At 39.5% G+C, this 14,275-nt stretch overlaps 1 protein-coding gene across 1 annotated transcript in view; it reads left to right on the forward strand.

Moving 5' to 3' along the window:
* The first annotated feature begins 1,293 nt into the window (after positions 1-1,293).
* Positions 1,294-14,275, forward strand: part of LOC143286053 (enhancer of mRNA-decapping protein 4-like) — a 96,716-nt gene continuing 83,734 nt past the window's right edge. Inside the window, exons 1-7 of the mRNA XM_076593592.1 lie at positions 1,294-1,568; positions 4,494-4,536; positions 5,330-5,401; positions 7,072-7,186; positions 7,883-7,988; positions 10,487-10,673; positions 11,604-11,757. Of these exons, the coding sequence (XP_076449707.1) occupies positions 1,481-1,568; positions 4,494-4,536; positions 5,330-5,401; positions 7,072-7,186; positions 7,883-7,988; positions 10,487-10,673; positions 11,604-11,757 (765 nt within the window). The 5' untranslated portion in view covers positions 1,294-1,480. The remainder of the gene's footprint in view (positions 1,569-4,493; positions 4,537-5,329; positions 5,402-7,071; positions 7,187-7,882; positions 7,989-10,486; positions 10,674-11,603; positions 11,758-14,275) is intronic.

Genomic DNA, 14,275 nt, shown 5'->3' on the forward strand with positions numbered 1-14,275 from the left:
GCCAAGCAGATGCCTGACCATCGCGCTTAGTCAGGCCTTCAGAAAAAAGAAAAAGAAAAAGTAAAATAAAACAAATAAAGTAAAAAAATAACAAAAAATGAAAAATAAATAAATAAAGTAAAATAGAACAAATAAATAAATAAATGTAAAACATGCAGACACACGTTCACGACACACACACACACACACACCGTCACACACCGTGGCACACACACATGCATAACAGATATGCAACAAACATGCAGTTTCACAGATATGAAATCACGATCAAATACACTGCATAGACGTACATGAACACCAACACAACACACACACACACATTACCATGCCCCCCCCCCCCCCCCCCCCCCCCCCACCCCCACCCCCAGCCCGCGTCCTCCACACACTCATTTCTGAGCTACACATCGCAGCTCGGCCACGGCACACACATGTCCCAAATTTTATTGTAACTCAAACTTGAAAAGCTCGCCGGCAGTCCGAGGCTATGTAGACTTGTGCTCTTTGGTAACGTGCAGCCGACACTGGAAATCTAAGTTGTAGGTTTCTTCCAGATTGAGTTACTGTTTCATCTAAAAATAAGTTTACTTTTGAAGCTTAATCCTATAGGTGGCTGCAAAGGAAATGTAGTTGACAACCGGTGAGAATGATGCCGGTCCCCCTCCACCCCCAACACCGTATGATCTTATTTTTGCATTTCCGAAAAAAAAAAGAGAAAAAAAGAAGAAAAAAAGTTCCCTTCTATCCTGCCATGTCGGGGAAAATCTTATTTCTTTCATTCTTCTTTACAGACGTACTCAGCAACGCATGGAAAAGTTGTGTGGCGGAGCACAAAGTTACGTTAGCCTGTGGTCAGTAAATACAGGGGCTGACCCCACTGATCTAAAAATATAAAACTTTCAGATCAGTGAGCTTACCCGCAGTCTGTGGGTCTGACCACTGAAATATATATATTATATATATATATATATATATATATACTATATATAATTATGTCTATGGGGTTGACGATCATAAGGCAGAGTGGAGTTTAACGACCTATCGGCTTTACGCCCTTAAGGTCAATGGATCATAAATACAATGGATCTATTTATAGGTGCGTGGAGCTGTCTGAACTGCAGAAACCTGGGGATTGAACTCACTTCCGCGAGGAAATAAACTTTGACCTTTCGCGATTTTCACGCACGTTTCAGTTGAATAACATAATGGGTATAATGATTATTGATGCAGTTCGTCCACTATAATACGACAGATTCGTCTTGTATAATGATTTTCATGCTTTACCGTTTTCCAGTATTACCTCTCGACGGACCGAGACAGGGTTTGCCGCCATATTTAGAACTTCTCAGAACGAGTTTCGATTCTTGCGTTGGGCATGATCTGAATGTAGGCTTTTGGCATTTTTTTTTTCTACATGGTAAATTGAGGTAATTTAAAAACTCTTTTTAGCATATGAGCCTCGACCAGGTTTATCAATGCAGTCATGAACAACGAAGATGGAGTTGGTTCGTCAATGAATAGCACCGATACAAGTCGGCTCTTGCGAGAACTTGAGTATCTGAACAATAGTGGTGAGTTTTTCGAAATCATATTGTCTTTTGATGTAATGTGACGTCCTGGGAAAAGGATTGGGGGGGGGGGGGGGGGGGGGGGGGATTATCCAAACATGATGTATAATGTATCTGCTTATAAAGACCTGTTTTGTCTATATGTATACCGTTTAGAATAAAGTGAGTAGACTAGTGAGTAAGAAACAAGTTTCTTCTTCCTTGGCATGGATTGGGTTCTGACGAACGTGTAGGGTAGGTATGGGTAAGCGCGAACAGCGTATCGCCCCACCTCGAAGCGTTATTAACGGTTGCATTTCACAATTTAACGTCTGCTTCTACCTTTATCTGTAGCCTTATCCATTTCCAGGAAGAAGAACCAGTCAAATGATATATATGATAATTTTGATATGATATCGTTGCAGACCTATATTTAGGCTTCTCAGCCTTTAGTCTGGTCTTAGTACTCGGAGTCTTTTTATCATAACGTCCAATACACTTTTTCTTGTTTCTTTTTTCTTTGTACATGTGGTCTGCCCAGTGATTGTCCAGCCTAGCTTTGACAGCGTTGAGAGAGGGGGCACTGACCACAGAATCTGGTAGGGCGTTCCACAGGTTCACCGCCCAGAAGGAGAAGTAATGCTGGCGCATTTGTCCGTTGCCTGGCCTCTCCTTGAGCCTCAGGTTATGCCCACAGGTCTGTCTGTCACTGTTTTCTAGGACCAGGGGGCTTTCCACTTTATACAGTCCATGGGTAAACTTGTACTTGTAGGCCTCAGTCATGTCTCCTCAGTCCCTACGGTACTGCATGCTGGGTATTTTCATTCTGGCTAGGCGCTCCTCATATGTACTATTTGCCAGCCCGGGGACCATTTTTGTTGCTCTCCTGAGAACAACCTTGATGAGGTCTTTGTCTTTCTGGTAACGGGGTGACCACGCAACATTGGCAAATTCCAGGTGAGGGCGTATCAGTGCAACGAAGAGCTGTCTCATTGTGTCCATGTTTTGGTACTGGTATGACCTTCTGATCAGCCCTAAGATCCTGTTGGCCTTGTTGACTTGTGTCTCAATGTGCTGTCTGAACTTGAGTTCCTGGTCCATCAGTAATCCCAGATCCTTCTCGCCTTTTGATGATTCCAACACCACTCTCTCATCGCTGTTGTGTAGTCTCATGTTGTACTCAGCTTTGGGGTTATTGCGTCCTGGATGTAGGACCTTGCACTTTGATGCATTGAAGCGCAGTTGCCAGAGATCGGTCCAGCTAACAAGGTTGTCAAGGTCCTATTGGATCCTATCTCTCTTACTTTCCATTTCCACCGAGTCGTACACTTTCGTGTCGTCTGCGTACATTTCACAGAAGCAGCTGACCATTTCCGGCAAATATCAGCTATATTTGGCTATAATCCACGCTCTTTCTTCTCTTCGCACACTACTGCTGACCAAGATTACAAACGTGCTCTCGAAGTCCTAAAATCAAGGGAAGCAAGTTATAGGACTTGAAGTTGTTGAACTTTAAGTTTGACACAGTTTGAAATAGTTGATTTGATCAGATATGTTGAAGCGCATTACCAGTGCTGGGAGAATTTTAAAGAGCATATCGGGGACAGATCAGAACGTCAGTATTGAACCTGCAAAATAGTGTTGTTTGCAATTAGACCATATGATATTTTGACGTGAGTCTGTTTGCGAAAGATGCTGCACAGTTTGCTTTGCACTCTCAAAAGCCTGTGTTTGTGTGCAGTATGGGGTGTGTTTGTTTAAATGTCTGTGTGCATGTGTGATCAAACCAACAATATATACAACAGTTTGGTGTGATGTTCTGATAATATGTCTATTGAGTTAAAGATCTGCTTCTGTTTTAATTATTAACATGTACCCAAAGCCATAGTTCGCAATTAAGACTTGCCTGTTTGCATTTACCCACAGGCACCCCTGCTATTTCAAACATAGACAAAATGTTGAAAAGAGTGAGCAGACAAACTTTTCCTGGTTCAACCAGTTGGAGAAAGCTTTCAAAAACAAAAGAAGTACATTTGACTATCGTACAACATTTTATCTTTACAGCATACACGTTGAGCTGCTCGCTTTGACTTGATCGTTCGCAATTAGGCATACCTACCCTATAGTCCAGCTGTGGAGTCAGCTGAGCTAAGTGGCTATGATAAATGGGTGACCCATAGCTTAGAATAATTTGTCTAAAAGGTAAAGGCTAGTTGAGCAGTCTTGATATGGCCCTGTGCAGTTTGCTGGACTATGAGCAACAACTGTCGGTTCTTTTTTTTTAATGTACAAGTGTGGATATGCAACGTGTACAGATGTGACCATTGGCCTCTCATGGAAATAGGACATAACTCATAATAATCATTATCCATGTGTATGACTGAATTTAAAATGTGTCACAGAAGAGTATTAGTGTCATAAAAATATATGAATTAAGTCTGCCATTGATGGCATAATGGAGCATTGGAGAGTTCCATGCTTATGTGACTTATAGAGGCATGGCATATGATCTGTGCTCTTGAAGTTGATTGGCTTTCCGAAATTTCTAGCAACAAAGGTGATCGAGAGAGGCAGAACGTGCGAAACAGCAGGCTTCATTTGGTTTTTTTTGCTCTGTTTTGTGTGTGCATATGATGACACTTCATTGACCAGAGTTTAGTTATAGCAATGGAGGCTATCAACTGAAGAAACAGCAGGCTTCATTTGTTTTTTTGCTGTTTTGTGTGTGCATATGATGACACTTCATTGACCAGAGTTTAGTTGTAGCAATGGAGGCTATCAACTGAAGAAATGGACAGCACATGTTTGCTGCTTCAGTCTATGTTGATCACCTTTGGCATTGCTTGAATTTCAAGTAAAAGTTTGATGCGTATGCGCAAGATCCAAGATAGCCGCAGAAATTTTCAGAGGTCTATTTTTGAGAGATAATTATATTTTTTCTTTATTCAGGTTCATCAGCCACATTACAGGGAACAGTGAATTCTTCTGAAATGTAAGTGTGTGTGTGTGTGTGTGTGTGTTTGTGTGTCCCTGAAGACAAGCTCTGTGTGCTTTGTCCACTTGCATTTTGATAATTACCATAGTAAATAGCAGTATTTATCTTTATTTACAGAACTAAAAATTTATTAATTTTATCTTTTCAGAATTTGATATTTCATTATTTGTTTTTTTTAAATTGAGTGGAACTGCATTGTAATTACAAAATACAATGCATTTGGCAATGGATGAATGGTTATTTCATTTCTGACCTTTGGACGACACAAAATTACTGCATTTGCCCTATCATCTACCCCTATGTATATAAACAGCTCTTGATGAAAAATTCCATCCTGTCAGCAAACTGTGCTTGTCAAACATGAAACTGAATAGCTTTTGTATGTGTAATTTGTTTTTGTATCATTGTACACTCGTTTTTTTGGGTTTTTTCCCAGATAATTTGTATGCAGTCATGAGATAGAGATATGTGTGTGTGCAGAACCAAGTTTAGAGGTTTTTGTTTTTGTTTTCATGCTTTTTTGTTTGTTCGTTTTACCATCAGATGTTAAGAATTTTTTTTTTTTTTTAAAAGGTTAGGTTTGTGTTGACTTGAGAGGGAGCGAGAGACTCAACAGTCATTTATACTGGAAAACTGTGCAAAACCCCCCAAAAAAACAACAACAAAAAACGAAGAAAAAATGTGATTTTTTTGTTGATAACTTCTTTCTTGTCTTTTAATTTTTAACAGTGATGAGACATGACTTAAAATCTGTTTACCTTTTTTTTTTTTATCTCTGTTTTCTTGACAGTGGTGGTTCTGGAGATGCAACAATAACTCAGCTGATGCAAACCATGTATAATCCTCAACCAAAACAAAAGATGTAAGAAAACATTCTTACTATGTTGATAATATGGATGCTGCCATTTCTTTTGTTTGTGTTTTTTTTCCTTTCTTGCTAGCATTATGGCTAAATCTAGCAGGATACTTAACATGAAGTACAATTTTGTAGTTTTGCTTGTTTGTCATATAATCCGTTTGTATGTGAACAGTAAAGACAGGAAAATTAACACATGGAAAAAACTTCCACTGCAAAGGTTTGTGAAATGTTAAAACTGGGTGACTGGAAAGCAAAGAAGATGTGCACTGTCCTCTCCAAATGAAATTTTGTGTGAGCTTTTTTAGTGTGCTGTCCTACAGGCAGTGCACAGGTAGACAGTGGTGTTGTATTGTCAGTGTGTACCTGATTGAGTGATTTATTTGACATGCTCCATGAAGTGCTCCTTTTGCTGTGACTGTCATTGTCTCCCTTGCCTGTAACACTTTCCTTGCATAGGATTTCAATTTTCTATTTCTAATTGACTTCCACCCTTTTTTTCTTTTAAATTTTTTGAACAATGCATTTTATGTTGATGATATGCATTTTAGTAAAACTCAATAGTAATAGTGTATGTACCAAGTTTGGTGTTATATCATCTATTTTGATTTGAAATTTCCATTTTGTTACTCTGATAACAAAAACATTCCTTTTATTTTTTACTCACTTGTGTAAACAAAGTGAGTCTATGTTTTAACCCGGTGTTCGGTTGTCTGTGTGTGTGTTTGTGTGTGTGTGTGTGTCCGTCCGTGTGTCTGTGTGTCCATGGTAAACTTTAACATTGACATTTTCTCTGCAAATACTTAAACTTTAACATTGACATTTTCTCTGCAAATACTTTGTCAGTTGACACCAAATTTGGCATAAAAATAGGAAAAATTCAGTTCTTTCCAGTCATCTTGTTTAAAACAATATTGCACCTCTGGGATGGGCAGAAAAAAAAGAAGCCTAATTATATGCAAACTGCATTTACTTATATATTTATATTTTTTGTATTCTCTAAACTTGGCACTTTGACCTCTTATTCTGACACAACAACAAGAGGAGTCATTATTATCATTTTTTGTTCAAACAGGAACTTCTTTTGCTAAGCATGGAATTTTTATTTATTTTGCAAACGTTTTGGTGCAGATAGTAAAAAAGGGAAATTACTCTGTAATTAATGCTAGGGGACTTAATTTATCACAAGTGAGTCTTGAAGTGAATGACGGTGCCAGATCTCCTCACGACAGCTGCCAACAGAACGGCGTGGCGAGCTATGACATCTTCCTCATGTCCCCCCAACGACCCCAGCGGTCAAGGGAATGAAGAAGAAGAAGAAGAGTCTTGAAGGCCTTGCCTCTCTTGTATGGTTTTATTTTTCTAGCACTGTAAAAGAAAAAGAGAAACAGCCATGTTTTTTGTACAGTGTTGTGTACTTCATGGAAAATAATTACTATGATCTGCACCATGTATGCTATGCTTTGTTCATATAAATTGATTTTGTATGCTGTTGTTTTATGTTTGTGGTATTGTTGCAGGGATGAAAACATTTATCAGAAAAATGTTCTAGCTCCAGCACTAGAATTTAAGAAAGTAGAATGTCCTTTCCTGAACACAGCCTTCAAGATGATTATGTTCACCAGCTGTTTAATAAAATGATTAAATGCATGTTGATGGTTTGATGTTTCTCGTAGAGTATTCACAGGCAATGATGAAGAGGAGAACAGTTTTGGAGTGTATGGCCAGGAGGTGGACATTTATGTGGCACCGTCTGAGAATGAGGACAATCTGCGTGCAGGCAGCAACAAGGTGAAGGTCATATACAGGCATCTGTTGAGTCAAAGAAGCCTTTAGTGGGACACTCATTTTTCTAAGATTCAGAGTTCAAAACATTCTTCAAGGGGAATATAAAAAGCTCTGAGTCATACCTTCATTTTGAATTTATTCCATGAGAAAAATAGTACCATTCTGGTCAGTAAGACATTTCTGTATGCATATAAATTCTTAGGCTTACCCCATGAATTCTTCAAAATTTTATGAAAAAAATCAAGAACAAGGCACACTCATGTACTAGGCACAGTTAAATTATGATCAATCTTATGAAACTTGAAAGCAGCTTAAAGGACTAAAAAAAAAACAACAAACCATGACTGAATGAAACATAAACTTTCAGTTGTCATGTCTTGTCTGTCTGGCTCTCTCTCTCTCTCTCTCTCTCTCTCTCTCTCTCTCTCTCTCTCTCTCTCTCTCTCTCTCTCTCTCTCTCAACAAGAATGGCCCAGTTATTATTTCTCTCTGTTTCATAACTCTTGTTCCTATTAAAACTTCTTATTAAGATACATATATATATTTCCCATTTTGCGTTCAGGAAGTGACATACATTGACAGGGTAGGTGATGGAGTTGCAGGTAAAGTTGTTCAATGTGAACTGTAATGTAGCATGTATTTGATAGGTTTTTGAAAGATAAACAGCTCAGACCATTCACAGTCACTTGTTTTCAACAGGTCAAGATCAAGACAGTGGTGACACACATGTGGGAACAGCGTTATTACTATGGCAACCTGGTGGCAGTCCATCAGGACGGGGACTTTGTCGCTTTCTCCATCAAAAGTAAGTTTAAGGACAGTGTTCCAGTCCTTTTTGTTTGGCTGTACATTGATCTGCAGATAAGTTGTCTGGTTCTTGAGAATTTCAGAAAGAAAAATTTACAATTTTTTATTGGCAAATAGAGATAAAATTCTGTTCTGATGCGTAAGAGCTGTCCATATTGAGTTTCAGAAGTACACATATTACAAATTATAAATGTCTTTCTCCTGGGATTTCTGATGTGTGTAGTGTTTTTGTTTGTTTTGAATTGTGACTGGTCTTTCATGTGTTACACATTTCTGTTCAGTTTATTACTTTTCTTCAACAGAGTTGGGAAATGTGATTCTACATTTTTCTGTTTTTATTATTTCATGTTCCCACTATATAGTATATGCATGTGTGTAATGAATAAAAGAAGAGAGATTTCAACATAAACATACTTTCTTCCTGTAGTTTTGTTATTTTGTTGTTGTTGTTGGTAAAAGACCTAACTGCAAGAAAATCAACAAGAACCTCCACCATACAAGATAAAGCGGGAAAGTGCTTGACAGAAGAGGAGGACATAATGAACAGATGGACGGAATACTGTGATGAGTTATACTCCCATAGAGCAACTGGAGATTCTGAAGTGCTGAATGTCCCACCGTCATCTGAAACAGCCTCATGTAGTTTACTGAGAGAGGAAGTTGTAAAAGCAGTCTTATCTCTAAAATTGGGAAAATCTGCAGGTGTTGATAATGTCCCAGCTGAAATGGTGCAAGCAGGAGGTGATCCATGTATAGACGTACTCCATCGAATCTGCAACAAGATCTGGCAGACTGGAGTATGGCCAAAAGCGTGGACACAATCCCTTATAATAACACTTCCTAAAAAAGGCAACCTCCAACAATGCCAGAACTACCGCACCATTAGTCTCATCAGTCACCCAAGCAAAGTGATGCTGAAGATCTTACTGAACAGGCTTAAACCACAGGCTGAAAGAATCATCGCAGAAGAACAAGCTGGATTCAGACCTGGACGCAGTACAACAGAGCAGATCTTCAACATCAGACTCATAATGGAAAAATATCTCCAGCATCAACAGGACCTCTATCATGTCTTTATCGATTTTAAGAAAGCATTCGACAGAGTTTGGCACGCTGCACTGTGGGCAACTATGAATCTCTACAACATCAATGCCAACCTAATCAGAGTCGTACAGAGCCTCTATGAGAATGCAACAAGTGCAGTGTTTCACAACAACAACATAGGTGATTGGTTTCGGACGACGGTCGGTGTGCGCCATGGCTGCCTGCTCTCCCCTACTCTCTTTAATCTATTTCTTGAGAGAATCATGGAAGAAGCACTAGAAGAACATGTAGGAACAGTGAGCATTGGAGGGCGAACAATCACAAACTTGCGCTTCGCTGATGATATTGACGGATTAGCTGGTCACAAGCAAGAGCTAACAGACTTAGTGAACCGCTTAGAAGAAAAATCAACAAAATTTGGTATGGAAATCAGCGGGGGAAAAAACAAAAGTGATGACAAACAGCAACTTCACATCAGAAATCAAAATCAAAGACCAGAAACTTGAAAGTGTTCAAAGATTCAAATATTTGGGATCTATCGTGACAGACGAGGGATCAAAACCAGAAATACTGTCAAGAATTGCCCAGACCACAGCCGCAATGACCAAGCTCAAACCCATCTGGAGAAACAGAAAAATCGCCATCAGTTCCAAAATCAGACTGATGCGTTCTCTGGTCATGTCAATCTTTTTATATGCATGTGAATCATGGACCCTCACAGCGGACTTAGAGAGAAGAATAAGAGCTGTAGAAATGAGGTGCTTCCGAAGACTCTTAGGTATCTCATACAAAGACCACATCACGAATGAAGAAGTCAAGAGACGCATCCGCAATGAAATCGGGCCCTATACTGACCTTCAAACACTCGCCAGACAACGAAAACTGAAGTGGTTTGGTCATGTCACACGCTCCTCTGGTCTTGCTAAAACAATCTTACAAGGCACAGTGAGGGGAGGAAGAAGAAGAGGCAGACAAAGGAAGAGATGGGAGGACAACATCCGAGAGTGGACAGGTATGGAGCTGAGAGACACCCTGAGAGCGGCCGAGAGACGCGAGGACTGGAGAAAGGTGGTTGACAAAGCTTCAAAGGCGCCCCAAAGGATTCGGAATCTGAGGGATCGGTGACGGTGACGGTTGTTGTTTTGACTTGTTTGTTTTGATATAATTCCTCATTCAGTTTAAATGCATGTTTTATGACAGTGACCATAAAGGACAAACTTACGATTAGTCTCTGGATTGTTGCTTCAAAATTTAAGTTCTTTGTCTTGTATTAGAATGGTAGGAGGACTGTGGGAATGGTTGCAAGAGAAAACACCAAGGCATGTAATATTCCTCTTACATTTTAATGCTTTGCGAAATAAATGCTTTGTTCAGAAAGATATATAATATTGTAAAAACGTATGTTTTAACACATGACAGTATACCAGGAAAAGCTTTTGTTCTTGTGTACAGCCAAAGATGGAAGTGCCATACGAATTATGCACAACACGGCTACAGATAGAAAGCTGATCAAGGGGTTTGCTGGCAACGTGGTGGATGTTTCCTTTGCACACAGCCCTGAAGCCATTGTGGCTGCTGTAGATGACCTGGGCAGCCTGCTGGTCTTCTCCTGCAAGTTGAGCCAGCAGGGGGTCATCATGTATCCTTCAGCAGTGTCAGGAATTAAAGCAACTGGACTTATGACAAAAGGACTACATGGACAACTGGAGGACAGTTTGGGAGCTCTTTCAGTTATACTCCCTATCTTCTGGAAAATATGTGCTAGAAATTTCCTCTTTCCTATCACTCACTTTGTTTTAGCCTTTTCCATTTTTCTTTACTCTCTTTCTGGTCCGCCAGCTATATTTTTCCTTGAAAGTCTTTATTATTTTTGGTCTGCTTCTTGACTTGTATTCGTTTATGTGCTGAGAATGCTAAGTAAACTTGCCCAGTGGTTTTGTGTTTTTTTAATAGTTTAAAAAAAAAAAAATTTTGTAAGGCTGTTTTTACATTACTTTTGTGTTTTATGTGAACTTGTTTTTGTGTTCATATTCCATTCTTTTAAAATTGACAGATTGGTTCACATCAGAGGCATTTCCTAGTTTCCGTGCCTGAATATCACTGTGCTCATCATAGTGGGGTGTTTTCTGGTATGGCCCAAAGGAGTCAGGTTGGCTATAATCTACAATGATCTGAGGATGTGGTTAGAAGGTATGTGAATGGGTGTGGTTTGACTTTGTGATGATTGATTGTTCAAACAAGAGTGTTTGAAGGATGAACTTTCCATTTTGACAGTTAATGGATTGGGGAGATCTGTTTTTCAGGTTTGACTTCAGGAGGCTAAAGATTAAATTGAATTTTAGATTTGTTTGTTTGGCAGATGGTTTAAAAGTACTGGGTGATTGGTTTTGTTTACTTTCCTTTTGTGGTTTTGTTTACTTTCCTTTTGTGCAGTTTTATTTTCATTTCATTTAGTGGTTTTATTCACAAGGAGCTACATTTGATTAAAAGTTATATTGACGTTGCAAGAAAGGCTATAGTTTACCTTGTATCAAAGGACTATTTAGAATACTTCTTAACTAGTTTGAAGCCCCACACCACTTCTGCATATCAAGCCAGCTGATGACAAAACATGTCAATACAACCGAGTGATCTGGTGTCCATACTGGCCGGAAGAGGTGGATGAAAATGATACTGACATGCAGGACTCTTCAAAGGTCTTGGCTTGCACCCATGGAGGACAGGTGAATGATATTTTACTTGACCTTTTGACGGGTTACCATCTTGTTTTGGTCCACAGGACTGTGGAACATCAAATACAACCATCAGTGTAATATTTGTGAAACATTTAACTTCTTGACAGCTGAACCTTGATGTAGTTACTGCATATTGAAATGGAACAGGCAAATGATTCAAGTCATTGTCACTGGTAGTTTTCATTACCTGCAGAGTATTCTATATTGATAGATCTACCTAGTGAAATGATTCCTTGGAAGTCTTAATGGGTTAACATCAGTGTCAAACATGTTTCTGATATGACTCAGTGGCAAAAGGTGTACATGATGACAGTGACTCTTTTAAAATGAAAATGAGAAATGTTTATTTTTAATGACTTTTGTGTTTTTCTTTGTGGAATGGGTGTGAAATTGAATAAAGACATCAGTGAATTTAAAGCGCTGCCTAAACCTGTGTTTGATTTATATCAATAACTGTTGAATTTTTTTATTTCCAGATAGGAAAAGCAGACACCACGATACCGGTATTCCTTGGTTAAACTGATTGTGAATGCAGTACATGTAAACAAGATTGAAAATATGGATTATCATTATGCTTGTCAAACCTTAATTTCAGGTGGAGAATACTTGAAGGGACCACAGTAAACATGCATTTGCATTAACTCTCTTACATTTTAGCCTGCTGTATCCTGCTGCTTCTTTAATCTCGCTGCAGCCCGCTGCTTGGGAGTCAAGCATGGTGGGTAATTTCCATCATGGACTGACCACGGCCTTGAACACACACATAAGCCATGACTGAAGATTCCCGTGAAAGTCCGGATAAACCAATCAGGGCTTGACATTAGCAGTTGCCCGACTGCCTGGGGCAAGCAGATCATACTGTTGGGCAAGTAATGCCCTTTTTTTCATTTCGCGTCTAGCAGACGATGTTTTGAGTCAGGTTTTGACAGGTATCACCGGAAAAAAGAGAGAGATCATGCAGCTCTAAAAGGTGATTCGCCATTGGTTGCTATTTTTAAAGAACCAATAGTGATTTTTCTTACAGCATAGATCATCTTCCGCCCACCACACGTCACATAACTCAAAACCACAATGCAGTGGACTCATTAGTCATGCCACTTTAACCCCTAGGCTGCCTATATGATGAGATAAATCGTCAGCACAAGCATGTACGCTTCGCTGCCACAATGACTAGATAACTCGTCATCGAAATATTCTGACATTTCCCTGGTTTGCATTGAGTTCGTTGACAAAAATACTGGTAGCTTTAGCTTGGGGAATATTTCTAGATTCTACATCAAGAGGCAGAAGAATATTTGAATGTTTTGGTTGGATTGCTGCTGCAGTGTTTGCCTGGCTCTTCTCGCTCACTCAACAAAATGTCGGACACCATGCTCAAGACATGCGATCATGATCATCAACCAAGATTGCTTTCTTTAGCTGGTGCTTAGAAAGAATTGAAGCGTAGATTCGAAGAAGACAGTGATGAACTTTTGTAGGACGATTTCATAGAAAATAAAGGGAGCAATAAAGAGACTGGTCATGATGCGTCTACCAGTCAGTGATGCAGACTGTACAGCTCTAGCAGATGACAGAAAGTGACCAGATTTTTGGCAGGACACTGAGTGATTTTCTTGGTACTCAGCCAACACGCTCTAATAAGAACTGGATGAAGTGACCGTGTGTGAGAGGGGTGAAGAGGAGGGGGGTGGAGACCGAGGGGGCATGGACCACATCCATATTATCACTTGGAGAAGTCACAGTGCATTGTGTGTGTCTTTTTTTTTTTTTTTGTGTGTGTGTGTGTGTGGTTGTTCTTGTATAATTTGTGTGTGCAGGTATTATCCATTTGTCCAGAAAATATGATATTTTAGTGCAAGTTACCTGATTAATGTTTGTAATGAACAAGTTGAAAATGTGACAAAAAACAAAACACTGATTTCAAATCAACAGTTTGTCACTGAAAATACATAACATGGGAAAACATGGACCACGTCCATATTATCACTTGGAGAAGTCACAGTGCATTGTGTGTCTTTTGTGTGTGTGTGTGTGTGTGTGTGGTTGTTCTTGTATAATTTGTGTGTGCCGGTATTATCCATTTGTCCAGAAATATAATAATAATAATAATAATGGTATTTATATAGCGCTGGATCTTGTGCAGAGACAAAGCGCTTTCGCACCAGTCATTCACATGCATGCATAACTCTAATACTGTAGAAACTAAAGACAAGGAAGGGCAGGCAAGGGAGGCTATTTTGGGAAGAGGTGGGTTTTAAGGCCAGACTTGAAAGAGCTGAGTGTGGAGACTTGACGAAGCGAAAAAGGAAGTTCATTCCAATCGCAAGGTCCAGAAACAGAGAAAGAATGGCGGCCAACAGTCGAGTGTTTGAATCTGGGTATGCGTAAACAGAGTGGATCCGAGGCCGATCGTAGTGAGCGAGATGGAGTGTAGAGGTGAAGGCAGCCGCAGACATAGGAAGGGGCAGTTTTGTGAATGCATCTATAACATAGAGTGCTGATCTTG

Source organism: Babylonia areolata, chromosome 9 (assembly GCF_041734735.1).
Source record: "Babylonia areolata isolate BAREFJ2019XMU chromosome 9, ASM4173473v1, whole genome shotgun sequence".
NCBI classification, from domain to species: Eukaryota; Metazoa; Mollusca; class Gastropoda; order Neogastropoda; family Buccinidae; genus Babylonia; species Babylonia areolata.